This window comes from Delphinapterus leucas, chromosome 2 (genome assembly GCF_059928025.1).
Source record: "Delphinapterus leucas isolate spDelLeu-1000000601 "Yukka" chromosome 2, BTC_Dleu_Yukka2, whole genome shotgun sequence".
In the NCBI taxonomy this organism is placed as follows: Eukaryota; Metazoa; Chordata; class Mammalia; order Artiodactyla; family Monodontidae; genus Delphinapterus; species Delphinapterus leucas.
This window is the reverse complement of record NC_143130.1, coordinates 3,184,894-3,201,822: the sequence shown is the minus strand read 5'-3', so window position 1 is coordinate 3,201,822 and position 16,929 is coordinate 3,184,894. Positions and strand designations below refer to the sequence as shown.

Below are 16,929 nucleotides of genomic sequence, written 5' to 3'. Positions count from 1 at the left end.
AGGCAGACTGATATAAAACCTGTGAAAAATTTCCTGATTTGTTCCCCACTGAACCAGAATTTGTGATAAATCCATCTGTTGAAGTTTCCCTGTTTACAACTTATGACATGCAGACGGTATGTTTAATCTATTAAAACACTAAAAACCTAAGTGCTTCTGAAGATAATCACTTTTTCTATGTAAACAGATGTTGCTGGTGTGACAGAAAATCTGTGAAATACTGTATTAGCAGTTAAATTAGATTATATACCTAAAAGTAATGAATTCCTGAATTAAAAACATATTGAATAATAATTAGACAAAGAAAACAAAAAATGTTTTACTAATTCAGAACAGTTAAGGCCTCAATTTTTATGGGATTTTACTGCATTGATTTGTAACAATGGACTTTACAAATTTAACCTTATTTGATCTATGCAATGGAACGTTTCTTTAGTTTTCATTATTTTCTTTCACTGATACTTTCTGAAATCCTCTTTGTTACATAAAAATTTTACACTGTTATACACATCTGCATTTAAAATGTTCTATTTCCCTTTCATATCTATGGTAAGCTACTGCTTCTTCAGGTGAAATGTTAACACATTTTCTTTAAGAGAAAAAAAAAACAACCAAGAAACAGAAGTAGAAAACTAAGGCCCGACAGGATTATACTGCCTATAACTACGGACTCTGCAAATATGCAAACAGATCAACAGAACGCATATCATTAAGCTGAAATGCAGTGTCCCCAGGGGTAATTACTTATAGTTTTCAGAAACGTGTCCTTTTGCCACACTGCAGGAAACAATTCCTAGAGTACCCTACTTCTTTTTCCTTTGTCACCAAATTAGTTACAGAAATCCTATCTATTCTGGAGTGAAACTTCTCTTTCTGCTCTTTTGCATAGCTGATTCCTGATTTAAGGAAGGTACAGTTGACTCTTCACAATGGAATCTGTTTTGTGTACCATCCTTCTCGATTTCCTTCAAAAATTTAAAAGTTGATTGATACAACACCATTTACACTAGCACCAAAAATACTTAGGCATAAATCTAACAAATTATGTATAAGATTTATTTGAGGAAAACTACAGAAGTCTGATGAATAAACTCAAAGAACTAAATAAATGGAGAGATATTCCATGTTTATGGATACTCAACATTGACTCAATATTGTCAAGATGTCAGTTCTCCCCAACTAGGTCTACAGAGTCAATGTAATCCCAATCAAGTTATTTTATGGATAATGACAGACATTCTAAGTTTACACAGAGAGGCGAGAGACCCAGAAGAGGCAACATAACATTGAAGGTGAAGAATAACGTTGGGAGACCAACACTATTTGACTTCAAGGCTTACTATGTAGCTATAATGATCAAGAAAGTGTGGTGTCGGCGAGAGAACAGACAAATGGGTCAGTGGAACAGAACAGACAGCCCAAAAAGCAAAGGCAACTGGACATCCACATACCAAAAAAAAAAAAAAAAAAAAAAAAAAATGTAAACACAGACCTTACACCCTTTACAAAACTCAAAATGGATCACAGACAACAACAGAAGAAAACCTATGTGACCTTGGGTATGGTCATGCCAGTTTAGATACCAAAGGCATGAGCCATGAGAGAGATACTTGATATGCTGGACTTCATTAAATGAAAAAGTTCTGTTCCATGAAAGACAATAACAAGAGAACTAGAAGAGAATCAGAAGATAAGCCATGGACTGGGAAAACTACTTTCAAACGACACATCTGAAAAAGGACTAGTATCCAAAATACACAAAGAATTCTTAAAACTCACTGCTAAGAAATCAAATAATTTAATTTAAAAAATGGGCCAAATCATAGCCCTCTTCCTCCTCCAACTTCATGACAGAGAATCAGGAAATCACCACTGGAACTACTGAGTTCAAGAATACATACTTGAGATTAAAGTAAACCTGGAGGACAAGATGGTGGAGTAGAAGGACCTGAGCTCACCTCCTCTCACGAAGACAGAAAAATCACAACTAACTGCTAAACAACCATCAACAAAAAAGGGCCGGAACCTACCAAAAAAGATAATTCTACTTCCAAAGACAAAGCCACAACGAGATGGTAGAAGGGGCACATTCGCAATACAATCAGATCCCATACTAATTATTTTCTAGTTTGACCCACAAACTAGAAAATAACTATATCACAGAGGTTCTCTCACAGGAGTGAGAGTTCTGAGCCCCACGTCAGGCTCCCCAGTCTGGAGGTCTTGCATTAGTACGAGAAGCCCCCAGAGCATTTGGCTTTTAAGTCCAGTGGGGCTTGACTGCAGGAACTCCACAGGTCTGGGGAAACAGAAGCACCACTCTTGGAGGGCACAAATAAGGTCTCATGTGAGCTGGGACATGGGAAAGAGTAGTGACTTCATAGGACCCTGGGCGAGACCTACCTGCTGGTCTTGGAGGGGTCTGCTGGGGAGGTGAGGGATGGCTGTGGCTCACTGTGGGTAAAAGGACACTGGTGGCAGAGGTACTGGGGGGTACTCATTGGCATGAGCTGTCCTGGAGGCCGCCATTTTGACACCAAGACCTGGCCCCACCCAACAGCCCTTAGGTTCCAGTGCTGGCACGCCTCAGACCAAACAACCTGCAGGGTGGGAACACAGCCCCACCCATCAGCAGACAGGCTGCCTAAAGTCATCCTGACCCACAGCCACCTCTAAACACACTACTTGACACGGCCCTGCCACCAGAGGGACAAGACCCAGCTCCACCCACCAGTGGGCAGGCACCAGTCCCTCCCACCAGGAAGCCTGCACAAGCCCCATGACCAGCCTCACTCACCAAGGGGCAGACACCAGAACCAAGAGGAACTACAATCCTGCGGTCTGTGGGACCTCAAACACAGAAAGTGAGACAAAATGAGATGGCAGAGGAATACGTTCCAGATGAAGGAACAATATAAAACCCCAAAAGAATAATTACATGAAGTGATAGACAGTCTACCCAAAAACAAATTCACAGTAATGATAGTAAAGATGATCCAAGATCTCAGAAAAAGAATGGAGGCACAGACCAAGAAGATACAAGAAACGTTTAACAAAGAGCTAGAAGATTTAAAAAACAGAGTTGAACAATACAATAAATGAAATGACAAATATACCAGAAAGAATCAATAGCAGAATAAATGATGCAGAAGGATGGATAAGTGAGCTGAAGACAGAATGGTGGAAATCACTGCTGCAGAACAGAATAAAGAATGAAAAGAAATGAAGACTGCCTAAGAGACCTCTGGGACAACACTAAACGCACCAACATTTGCAATATAGGGGCCCTAGAAGGAGAAGAGAGAGACAAAGGACCTGAGAAAGTATTTGAAGAGATAATAGTTGAAAACTTCCTTAACATGGGAAAGGAAACAGTCACCTAAGTCCAGGAAGTGCAGAGAGTCCCATAAGGGATAAACCCAAGGAGGAATATGCAGAGACATGTTAATCAACTTGACAAAAATGAAAGATAAAGATAAAATATCAAAAGCAACAAGGGAAAAGCAACAAATAACATACAAGGGAATCCCCATAAGGTTATCAGCTGGTATTTCAGCAGAAACTCTGCAGGCCAGAATGGAGTGGCAGGATATATTTAAGTGGTGGAAGGGAAAAACCTACAACCAAGAATACTCAGCAAGGCTCTCGTTCAGATTCGATGGAGAAATCAAAAGCTTTACAGACAAGCAAAAGCTAACAGAATATGGCACCACCAAACCAGCTTTACAACAAATGCTAAAGAAACTGCTCTAGGCAGAAAAGAAAAGCCCATGAGAGAAAACAAGAAAATTATGAATGTGAAAGCTGACTGGTCAAGGCAAATATACAGTAAAGGTAGGAAATCATCCACTCACAAACATGCTATCAAAACCAGCAATCATGAGAAGATGAGAGTACAATGCAGGATATTTGGAAATGCATTTGAAATTAAGAGACCAGCAACCTAAAACAATCTTGTATATACATATATAGACTGCTGTATCAAAACCTCATGGTAACCGCAAACCAAGAATCTACTTATAGATAGATCCAAAACCTATGGGGTGCAGCAAAAGCGGTTCTAAAGAGGGAAGTTTATAGCAATACAGTCTTATCTCAGGAAACAAGAAAAATCCCAAATAAACAACCTAACCTTACACCTAAAGCAACTAGAGAAATAAGAACAAAAAAACCCCCAAAGTTAGCAGGAGGAAAGAAATCATAAAGATCAGAGCAGAAATAAATGAAATAGAGACAAAGAAAACATTAGAAAAGATCAATGAAACTAAAAGCTGGCTCTTTGAAAAGATAAACAAAATAGATAAACCTTTAGACAGACTCATCGAGAAAAAAAGGGAGAGGGCTCAAATCAATAAAATTAGAAATGAAAAAGGAGAAGTTACAATGGACACACCACAGAAATACAGAGGATCTTAAGAGACTACCACAAGCAACTATATGTCAATATAATGGACAACCTAGAAGAAATGGACAAATTCTTAGAAAGGTACAATCTCCCAAAAATGAACAAGGAAGAAACTGAAAATATGAACAATAATCACAAGCACTGAAACTGAAACTGTGATTAAAAAATTCCCAATAAACAAAAGTCCAGGACCAGATAGCTTCACAGGGGAATTCTATCAAACATTTAGAGAAGAGTTAACACCTATCCTTCTGAAACTGTTTCAAAAAATTGCAGACGAAGGAACACTCCAAAATTCATTCTATGAGGTCAGCATCACTGTGATGCCAAAACCAGACAAAGATACCACAAGAAAAGAAAATTACAGGCCAATCTCATAGATGAACATAGATGCAAAAATCCTCAACAAAAAAAATACTGGCAAACAGAATCCAACAACACATTAAAAGGATCATGCACCATGATCAAGTGGGATTTACCCCAGGGATGCAAGGATTTTTCAGTACCCACAATTATTCAGTGTGATACACCACATTAACAAATTGAAGGGAAAAAACCATATGATCATCTCAATAGAAAAATCTTTTGGCAAAATTTCAACACCCACTTAAGATAAAAAACTCTCCAGAAAGTGGGCATAGAGGGAATATACCTCAACATAATAAAGGCCATATATGACAAACCCACAGCTAACATTATACTCAGTGGTGAAAAGCAGAAAGCATTTCTTCTAGGATCAGGAACAAGACAAGGATGTCCACTCTCGCCACTTCTATTCAACATAGTTTTGGAAGTCTTAGCCATAGCAATCAGAGAAGAAAAAAAATAGCAGGAATCCAAGCTGGAAAGGAAGAAGTAAAACTGTCACTGTTTGCAGATGACATGATACTATACATAAAAGATGCTACCAGAAAACTACTGGAGCTCGTCAATGGATTCAGTAAAGTTGCAGGACACAAAATTAATGCAGAGAAATCTGTTGCATTCCTATACACCAACAACGAAAGATCAGAAAGAGAAATTAAGGAAACAATACCATTTATCAGTGCATGAAAAAAGAATAAAATACCTAGGAATAAACCTACCTAAGGAGGCAAAAGACCCGTATGCAGAAAACTATAAGATGCTGATGAAAGAAATCGAAGATGACACAAACAGATGGAAAGATATACCATATTCTTGGATTGGAAGAATCAATATTGTCAAAATGACTACACTATACCCAAGGCAATCTACAGATTCAATGCAATCCCGATCAAATAACTAATGGCATTTTCTGCAGATCTAGAACAAAAACCTTAAAATCTGTATGGAAACACAAAAGACCCTGAATAGCCAAAGGAATCTTGGGGAAGAAAAACAGAGCTGCTGGAGGAATCAGGCTGACTGACTTCAGACTATACTATAAAGCTACAGTCATCAAAACAGTATGGTACTGGCACAAAGACAGAAATACAGATAAATGGAACAGGATAGAAAGCCCAGAAATAAACCCACACCCCTATGGTCAATCTACGACAAAGGAGGCAAGAATATACAATGGAGAAAAGACAGTCTCTTTAATAAACGGTGCTGGGAAAAGTGGAGAGCTACGTGTAGAAGCATGAGATTAGAACATTCTCTAACAGCATACACAAAAATAAACTCGAAATTCATTAAAGACCTAAATGTAAGACTGGATACTATAAATCTCTTAGAGGAAAACATAGGCAGAACATTGTTTGACATAAATTGCAGTAATACCTTTTTGGATCCACCTCCTAGAGTAACGAAAATAAAAACAAAAATAAACAAATGGGACCTAATTAAACTTAAAAGCTTTTGCACAACAAAGGAAACCATAAAGAAAATGAAGACAACCCACAGAAAGGGAGAAAATATTTGCAAATGAAGCGAACGACAAGGGTTTAATCTCCAAAACATACAAACAGCTCATGCAGCTCAATATCGAAAAAACAAACAACCCAATCAAAAAAATGGGCAGTAGATCTGAACGACAAGGGTTTAATCTCCAAAACATACAAACAGCTCATGCAGCTCAATATCGAAAAAACAAACAACCCAATCAAAAATATGGGCAGTAGATCTAAATATACATTTCTCCAAATATACAAATGTATGTTTATCTATTCTGTTTATCTTTCAAGATGCTCCACATCACTAATTATTAGAGAAATGAGAATCAAAACTACAGTGAGGTATCACCGTTCAGAATGGCCATCATCAAAAAATCTACAAACAATAAATGCTGGAGAGGATGTGGAGAAAAGGGAACCCTCTTGCACTGTTGGTGGGAATGTAAACTGATACAACCACTATGGAGAACAGTATGGAGGTTCCTTAAAAAACTAAAAATAGAGCTACCATATGATTCAGCGATCCATCTCCTGGGCATATATCCAGAGAAAATCATACTTCAAAAAGGTACATGCACCCCAATGTTCACTGCAGCACTATTTACAAGAGCCAGGACATGGAAGCAACCTAAGTGTCCATTGACAGAGGAATGGATAAAGATGATGTGGTGTATATATATAGGTATATGTACACAATGGAATATTACTCAGCCATAAAAAAGAATGCAATAATGCCATTTGCAGCAACATGGATGGATCTAGAGATTATCATACTAAGTAAGTTAGACAGAGAAAGATAAATATCAAAGGATATCATTTATATGTGGAATCTAAAAAATAGTACAAATGAACTTATTTACAAAACAGAAACAGACTCACAGCCTTTGAAAACAAACTTACAGTTACCAAAAGGGGAAAGGCGGGGGCGGGAGACATGAGGAGATTGGGATTCACAGGTGCACACTACTATATATAAAACAGACAACCAACAAGGATCTACTGCATGGCACAGCGGACTCTACTCAATACTCTGCAATGACCTACATGGGAAAAGAATCTGAAAAAGAATAGATATGTATATGTATAACTAAATAACTTTGCTGTACACCTGAAGCTAACACAACATTGTAAATCAACTAACTCCAATATAAAGTTAAAAAATTAAAAAAATGGGCCAAGGACTTTGTCACCTCATCAAAGAAGATATACAGATGACAACTAAGTGTGAAAAGATGCTGCACATAATATTTCATTAGGGAAATACAAACTAAAACAGCAAGATACCACTACACACTATTAGAATGGCCAAAATCGGGAACACTGAGCACGTGAAATATTGGCCATGATGTGGAGCAACAGGAACTCTCCTCATTGCTGGGGGAATGAAAAGTGGTGCAGCCACTCTGGATGATAGTTTGACAGTTTCCTCTAGAACTAAACATACTCTTATCATATAATCCAGCAACTGTGCACCTTGGTATTTACCCAAAGGAGCTGAAAACTTATTTCCAGACCAAAATCTGTGCATGAATGTTTACAGCAGCTTCATTCATCATTGCCAAAACTTGGAAGCAACCAAGGTGTCCTTCAGTAGGTGAATGGATAAATAAAATGCAGTACATCCAGACTATGGAATATCATTCAACGTTTAGAAGAAATGAGTTATCAATCCGTGAAAAGACACAGAGGAAAGTTAAATGCATAACTAAGTGAAAGAAGCCAATTTGAAAAGGCTATATGACTATATACTATATGACTCCAACTATAAGACATCCTGGATAAGACAAAACTATGGAGGCATAAACACATCAGTGGTTGCCAGGGCAAGGAGGAGGGCAGGATGAACAGGCAGAGCACAGAGGACTTTCCGGGCAGTGAACGTACTCTGTGTGATACTATAATGGTGGATACGTGTCACTGTACATTTGTCCAAACCCACAGAACGTACAACACCAAGAGTGAACCCTAATGCAAATTAGGGTCTTTGAGTGATTATGATGTGTCAATGTAGGTTCATCCTTGGTTAAAAAAAAAAAAGTACCGCTCTGCTGAGTGATGTTGATAATGGGGGGGCAGGGGGAATATGGGAAATCTCTGCACCTCTGTACAATTTTGTTCTAAATATAAAACTGCTCTAAAAAGTCTTTTAAAAAGTTGATTATTGGGCTATTAAGCTAAATCTATCCATTAAACTGGGAACCCTGGAAAAACCAAACCAGATTTAGGATCTTAATACTTCAAATATCCTCAAACATTCCAAGCATCTTCCTAGTTCTTGGTACACATACTGTGTAAAATTTCTCACAGGAATATTTTCATCTGTTTCTAGTGCATGGAAGGCAGAATGACAGCATATTTCTTTTCAGGAGAGTATGAACGCATTATTATTGTATTTCACCACTCTTTATATACTGGCTGTTCATATCAGAGAGGACCAAAGTAGATACAGGAAAACCATCTGTCTCCAAATTAGTATGTTTTGAACCAGACAGCCATGCTTTTCTTGCCAGAACAGTGGAGAATAATCAAAGGGCACTAAGGGTCATCCTAGTTCCCATTTCTACTACTTGCTACCATGTAAGTGAATGGAAACCAATGTCCAGGCACTGCCCTAAGCATTTCACATGTGGCGGCATCACACTATATACACGAGAGGCCACTGACAGAATGCTATACTGTTACCACGGACAATGTTCCACTCATTAAAGAGATCACTCTCCACAGCCACCTGCAATAAATTTTGGTTTTCAAAAATGTTCCCTCTGGTAGAGTGGGTTCCCACATAGAGTAATGGAAGCATTTAATCCTTTGGAGATGAGAACAAAGCGGCCGTGATGCTTGTTACCGTTTTCATCGTGCCCGCTGGCCTCCGGCGTGCCCTGCCTCTGGTCCTCCTCGGGCGCCTCGGGGTAGATGACTGCAGTGTCTTGTTGCTGCAGGAACTCTTCAACGTTAGGATCATGGTTTTGTTCATTTTCTGCATCTGAGTCGCATTCATCATCTTTTACTAAAAGAAACGCATACTCTATAAAAACCAGTTTCACCACCAAGTTGTTACATAGTTTTCCTGAATAAGAAATTGTTTATCTTGAGAGAATAAATGACTGTTCTTGAATTTGCAGGAAATATTTACAGAACATTAAAAATTTACTCGTTCTGTTCTAATCTATTAAGAAGTCCGTTTTAAGTTTAAGATGTTATAAAAGTCTTGACATTGTCACAATATCCCTTGTAAGCTTTAGGGTTGTACTTCTATTCCATTTTACTGATGAACAAGACACAGAGAAGGTTGGCTGAATCCTTAGTTTCTGAATCAATGATAAAGCAAGGAAAACAGGAAAAGAGAAAAATGTAGTTCTCAAACCTCAGTCCTTCCTAGCAACCTACTGTTCATATTTAGTTGGAGTTGTGCTTGAAATCTGAACCATTCTCTGAATAAACAAACTACTCTGAAGTTCAGTTCAGTTATGTGATTTCTCAGAAAATAGCTTTAATAGTTCCCTACAGTTGGAAAGACTTCTAATAAGAGTCAAAGAGTATCAAATTGATAAAATTGCTTCCTATCTACCCTGGTATTCAGATACAGGCAGGGCTATTCTTTCTGTGTTTCTTCCTCAGTAAATGTTAATTGTGGGGTGAAGGAGAGGCATTTTCCCTGAGTCAGAAGGTTCCGAGCATAACAGCACGTCTTCACTTGGAGAAGGCAGCCCAGAGCGTTGCCGCGTTTGCAGAGCGGGACTGGTATCCTGGGGTTCCCGTCCTTTTCCTCCCGGAGGAGGGTCTGCTCCACACTGCTGCTAACTGTCCTGGGTCAGGGTGGCCCCCGGGTGTCTCGTGGCTGACCTCTTCACACACTTCAGACTGAACTCAGTTCTAAATTTATAAAGTAGCAGACTGAACTGGTGCTTAAAATGGTGGGACTTCCCTTGTGGTGCAGGGGTTAAGAACCCGCCTGCCAATGCAGGGGACATGGGTTCGAGCCCTGGTCCGGGAAGATCCCACATGCCGCGGAGCAACTAAGCCCGTGCGCCACAACTACAGAGCCTGCGCTCTAGAGCCCGCAAGCCACAACTACTGAGCCCGCGCACCTGGAGCCCATGCTCCACAACAAGAGAAGCCACCGCAGTGAGAAGCCCACACGCCGCAACGAAGAGTAGCCCCCGCTCGCCTCAACTAGAGAAAGCCCGTGTGCAGCAACAAAGACACAGCACAGCCAAAAAAATTAATGAAGAAAAATTAAAATGGTAATGTAAGGGCATCCTTTCGTTCGACAGTTACCAAGGCAATCTTGCACAGGAGTAGTAACCCAACTCTTCAGGGTGGCTGCTATTTACAGACTCAGAGCCGAAGACATAGTAATCATGATGACTAGTCGTTTTTTCCTCCTCTTAAATGCAGCCAAGAGCTATCAATTATTTAGTATCTGCTATACACAGCTGACCCCTGAACAACATGGGTTTGAGCTGAGTGGGTCTACTTATACTCAGATTATTTCAATAGTAAATACTACGGTACTACATGACTGTGGTTGGTTGAATCCGTGGATGTGGAACTGTGGACACAGAGGAACCTCGTGTTGCAAGGGCTGGCTGTAAATTACACACAGATTTTCCACCGCGGGGAGGGTCAGGTGCCTCTAAGGCCTGTGTTGTTCAATGGTAACTGTACTGAGAACTGTAGTTTTTAGTTGACGCCTGTGAGTCACCAAACCAGGGTTACTGGATCCGGTGGTGTGTGGGGGCGGGGGGGGGGGAAGCTCTTTTAAAGGGAAGCCAGTACTGTTGGTTTAAACGGAATCTACTTCCAGATCCTCAGCTTCCATGCACGGTCCTTCCTAGAATCCTGAAGGTTCTTCTTTCTACCCCTGCTTTTCACAGTCCTATGCTCTAACTTCAAAGAGGCAGATCCCTCCCCCTCCATCCCTTACGTTAATACAGTGCATTGCCTCGGAGTGTAAAAAGCCTCCAGGTTGCCGAAGGAAAACGATTCAAAATACCGATTGGGGAAAACCTTCTTTGTTGATCAATCAGGGCAACATAAGAGCGCTCTAGGCGTCCAGCCTTTCCTGTTTACATGGATTTCTATCAGGGATAAAGTGTGGCAATTGAAATGGGGATTATTTTGGCCCTAGTTACAAAGCTCTGAACTCAGCTATATAATATATCCAGAGGGAGTGAGAGTAATTTTCCTTTAATGATCTCACCTGTTTCATTCCCTATTATTAAAACATTCACTGCTCTTCAGGAGGCTGGTGAGAGCAAAGCAAAGAGTGTTCTCGAAAACCCTTCCTAGGATCTGTCATTAGCTAGAACAATAAGCACTTCTGAATAACTAAAGCAGTGCAAGTCTGTGTTATTAGGTCTTTTCAATGTAACTTCAAATTTTCAAGTTAAACTAGATTAAACTCATGAATGAAATTTATATTTTATGTGATTTCCTATACAGAAATACAGATTTGACAAGTTACTTAAAAATATTTTTATCAGATTATATTAAAAATAATTATTTCAGTTAAATAGTCTCCACTTTTAAAATGTTTATATTTTCTATAGCCTAGTAACTATATATATGCTACATGATGGTATGATGAGGTTTTAAATAGTATATGTTTTTCAGAATTATATACATAATCTGTATTTTATACACAAACCTTGCATCTTCAATAAGTTATAAGTTTATCTACACACTGGTTGTAAAGGTACCCATTTGGAGACCAAGATTTTTATAAAGCATAACGATATTAGATCTAAATAATCTTAATCTCATTATTGAATAATCTATTTTAAAGATGTATTTATTTATACTTTATATATTCCTCATTATTTGTAACATATTTTTCATAGAAAATATTTTATAAAATCCCTCAAAATGTGTATCGACACAATTATTTTAATTAGAAAAATGAAGACACCCTTTTTTTTTCTGAGAGAAAGTCTGATTTGGCTGATTGGTCTAACAGTGATAACTGGTTTTGCTAGTAAGGTTATTAGGTACAAATTTTCCAGAAATTGAATGAACTAAGTCTATAGCTCAAAGGTATTGATCAAAATATAGTTAATTCACATGTTAAAAGGATTTTTATTAAAAAATGTACTGACAGAAGGTACTAAAATTAGCAATATTTCAATATCTCCAACCATTTCTGAATATATTAAACAAGGTGCCTCAAAGTGAGGGGAAAAAAGTAACAAAAGCCAAAAGAGATATCATTAGTCCTTTGATAAGTAAGTATTGGTAAAGCCTTTTGGCATATGTCCCAGGAAATGAGGGAGTGAATGATTCTGGTGACTGGGAAACAAATCCTTTAGGAAATTAGGTGGCTTTCCATGTTTGCTTTCAACAAAACTGAAGGAGCATTTAATAGAACTGTCAGTTGACAAGACATTAAAATATTTTTATTAATAGATAACCATAATTCTTTGCAAATCTGCATATGTAAAGAATCGAATAAATCGTCTATAACAAAAATGTAGTTCACCTTTTTATTTATGAGAATAAGGTTATCTCAGTGCTAAAGAAAAAAAGGAAACAATGCTGAACACTTTTTCTTCTAGAATAAGCAACATTAAACTACTGATATATGGGCTAATTGAAGAATACTTCAGCTCCTTTAATCTCACTTCCAGTAACATTTTTCTTTAGTAAGTAGTTGACCCCTGAACAACACAGGTTTGAACTGCACAGGTCCACTTATACTGGGTTTTTTCAATACAGTAAATACTATAGTTCTACACCATCCATGGTTGGTTGTGGCCACGGATATGGAACCGCGGACAGGGAGGGGTCCTGTGTACGGAGGGGCTGCGTACACGGGACCACTGACTCTCAGTTATGTGTGGACTCTTGACTGGGCAGAGGGTCGGCGACCCAGTCCCCATGTTGTTCAAGAGTCAACCATATTTATTACAATTTGCCATGTATGCTGTGATCAACTATGTAGGACTAATAATCACAGGATAAATCAATCCATAACTTTCTTTTAATCTTAAGAGCCGTATGGTTCCTGGGAACTTAAGAGAAACTTAGATTTCAATTTCTATACATGTTTTTCTTGCAAGGAAATGAGAGTTGATCAAAAATATCTTTGAACAGGAAATATACACTATGTTAGCATCAAATTCTATGGGCTACGTAGAATGGAAACATGAGTTCAAGGGGTAACATTTCTGACTCTTAAAGAAGAGCTTATTCATATTTTAAAAACGAATGGTATTACATTTCTTTGGATTTCAAATATAAGAGTGATGTTAGAAATGTCATTTTTAATATGCCAGAGATTAGGCTGTAAGTACAGCTGACCCTTGAACAACTCGGGGCAGGTTACTGGTGCCGACCCTCCATGCAGTCCAAAGTCCATGTGTAACTTAGAGTCGGCCCTCTGCATACATGGGTCTGCATCCTCGGACTCAGCCAAGGCCAGACTGCAGCACTGCAGTATTTACTATTGGAAAAAATCTGCATATAAGTGGACCTGCACTGTTCAAACCCGTGTTGTTCAAGGGTCAACTGTACTTACACTTAAAATGAAGAATTTTATATGTCCATCAGAAACTTGGGAAGTGATACATGATCCATTTGTATGGTATAACATCTGGAGAATAACAGCAGTACCTCTTAGGGTAGCTGCGAGAATTAAATGAGTTACTACAGTATGTGCTTAGTATTGTAGCAGGCACGCAGTAAGTGCTGTGTAATTGTTACCTATTTTCCTCAAAGCAGTCCTGGTAAGGTGAACATTAAACTGGAGTGGATGATGCAGTATTAGGAGTCTGCTTTCAAATTCTGGCGTCTTTCCAACTAAAGTACACTGTCTCCACGAACCTGCATTTACCAAGCCAATTTCAAGCTAAGACCAGACATTCCACAGTTTTACCCATAAAATTTAAAGTGTTGGGAAGTGCATGTTGTGAAAAGGTCAGTTATAAGGCAAAATTCCTCGTCCTAAGACTGATAAACTTACGTGTTTAAACATTAAAGAGATGAGCAAACACAGAGAAACACATAATGATAATTTGGTTTTCTTTCAGGTGTGACAAAACTCAGAGCTAATTGTCAAAGTATAGAACTATAATCATTTGACGAAGTGCCGAATTACAGGGTTATCATCGCAAATTAGAGAAAGCAAGGAGAGAGAGACAAATGTTTAGTGTAAAGACTAAATAACATTTTTAACGTGGCCATCAGTATTTCACTCCCATCAGAATAAAGTATCCTATCTTTATCCTCCAATTTTAAAACTCTGCACAAGTATCAGCTATATAAACAAAAAGGGATGCTTAGAAGAACAAAGGATGTTTTGGGTGATTTTTCACTCTCTGAATACTAAGCTGAGACCATAGTTCTCTTCACTTCGGGAATTGCAGAAGGAAGTCAGCTATAGAAAGAAGCTGACAAAGTTCTAAACTAATGATGGTGACCTTTGTGCCAGGTTTTTGTTGACTCTGTCAGCACATTATTCCCTAGAAGTCAAGGAAGTAACAAAAGCAAAGGCGAAACATAATTTTAAAGTTTAACTGCTCAATAGTCTCAAACGTCTAATTTCCATCCTTCTTTGCTGAAAACTGCACTTATCGGGGTTTCACTAAATGTCTGTCTACTCCTAACTCCCCATGTTCCAAGGAAATAATGCACAGGACTCATCGTCTTGTGGCAGAGGGTCCTGTGTTTCAGTGGCAGCTCTGGCTGATACACAGTGACTCTATCTTCCAGATGTGACTGTTTTGGCGGGGGGGAGGGAAATTATGTATTACTCAGTACTTCAAACTGAAAGAATTCATTCATTTTCGTAGTGAAGAGCAAACTGTGAGGTAAAATACTGTAAACTTGGAGCTGTAAATGTCTTTTTTGCTGGCATTTTGCCTAAAAGGGCAAACGATCTTTTACAGAATAACTTATATTACTCTGGTAATGTAAGTCATCAAATTTTAACATCAAATAAAAGAGTAATGAACAGCATTCTTTTGTGTTCATTAACACTATTTTACTAATAACAAATACCTCGTTTAAATATTTTATATAATGTGTAAGTTAGCCTGACAAATATTTGATAACAAGCATACCTGAATACATTATTCATGCAAGTTCAACATAACCATATTAAAGGCAGAATACAAAATCTTTGGCTGCAGGCACCATAAATTATCACATATTCCATTATTATTTAGTTAATTTGGAATGCACCTTCAGGAACAGTACAAAGACTTGCTCTTTGTTTTACAGAACTGACAAGTACGGGAGGGCTGATGCTTATAGATGAAAATCTATTTTTGACACATTACTATAAAACACACTCATCTTACACAACACAAGGTAATTTATAAGGCTCTGTGGAATACTCCTAAAATGTGCTGCAAAGAAAAAAAAAACTATAAACGTTAAACCAAAGGAAAAAACCCAAATTTAATTAAAACTATATGATAGAAATATCTAATTTATGGTTGTATATACAGAATACAGTTATACAATACTTTTAAGTACAGAATTTTGAGGAAATGTTTTAATAATCTGGAATTTATTTTTGAAGTTTACATTCTAAGACTGACTTATGAGACACAATAATTAAGTGCCTACTCTTATCATATGTAAGATCTGGATTTAAGACTTGCACTTATTCTTTTGCTTCTTAAATCTGATTTGAATCCATTACAGAGGAATAGCCTTAAGTCTCAGAGAGTATGTACTTTTAGTAACCTAGAAGCAATTTTCCTGTTTACTATAATTCAACGTCATTTTGGCCTTTTTCAGTCACAGTAATTACAAGAAAAATGTTTATTCTCTTGTTTGCTGTGACATGTTCACTCATCAGTATTCATGATTCTCAGTCTGGTTTCTGGATAAGCAATTATCTCTGCTTATTTTTCTCTCTTTGCTTTTTGTCTTGTGGGCAATTCAATGTTAGATCCTGGTAACTAATAATGAAACTCAAAATAGTTAGATCTGTATTTCTATAACTATGGTAAAAAAAATTTGATAGAAGTTTAAATTATCATTCAAATACTTATTTTGGGGATTATCTGTAGATTATACTTGTCATCCTTATGGATGGAAACCTGTATTACATGAATCTGTAAGCTTACGCTGTATTTAAAGAATGTAAATAGCTAACTTTGCATACAGTGTCCCACACGCCTCGGTACTTAAACATTTAAAGGGGGCAAGATAAAGAGTAGGAAACAGACTAAATTCAGGACTCACAGACGCACAAACCAGTGACACAAAAGGCCTTGTTCAAGGACGACAGTGTGCGTGAAAAAGGCAAGAGTTACCTGTACCTCCCACTTCATCTGCCCGAGCTTCAGGCCCCAGGATTTCTTGTCCTTCCTTTCCTGCTAAAATCAAAGAACAAAGCATTAAGATAGATCCACCTCTCACCAACATTTTAACTTCTAGAAATCTGAAAAGGAAACTTTCAGATCATATTTGGTTTGGATTTTTCCCTTTTGTAAGTGTAGTAATATCTCCTAGTAGGAAAAGCTTTTTAAAGAAATTAAGCAGACAGTTTTACAAAACTCAGATATTTTAGTGAAGCGAAATAAGTGAAGATGTATATGTAATTCTGAACGCATACATGTCTTAGAATTATAAGCATACTAGGATTTTAGCATTTTTTTTTAGGAGAGGAGACCTACCTACAGGCTGTAGGATTCCTTTTTGCATCTCCTTCCCGAA

General features: G+C 38.0%; 1 protein-coding gene across 6 annotated transcripts in view; it reads right to left on the bottom strand.

Annotated features, from left to right (window-relative positions):
* Nucleotides 1–16,929, bottom strand: part of ZEB1 (zinc finger E-box binding homeobox 1) — a 194,629-nt gene that overhangs the window by 29,193 nt on the left and 148,507 nt on the right. Inside the window, exons 3-4 of one of the 6 annotated variants that reach the window (XM_022580645.2) lie at nucleotides 16,527–16,589; nucleotides 9,107–9,268 (exon numbers count right to left, since the gene is read on the bottom strand). In XM_022580645.2, coding sequence (XP_022436353.2) covers nucleotides 9,107–9,268; nucleotides 16,527–16,589 — 225 coding nt within the window. The remainder of the gene's footprint in view (nucleotides 1–9,106; nucleotides 9,269–16,526; nucleotides 16,590–16,929) is intronic. The other 5 variants (XM_022580643.2, XM_022580646.2, XM_089906351.1 and 2 more) reach the window with 5 other exon arrangements.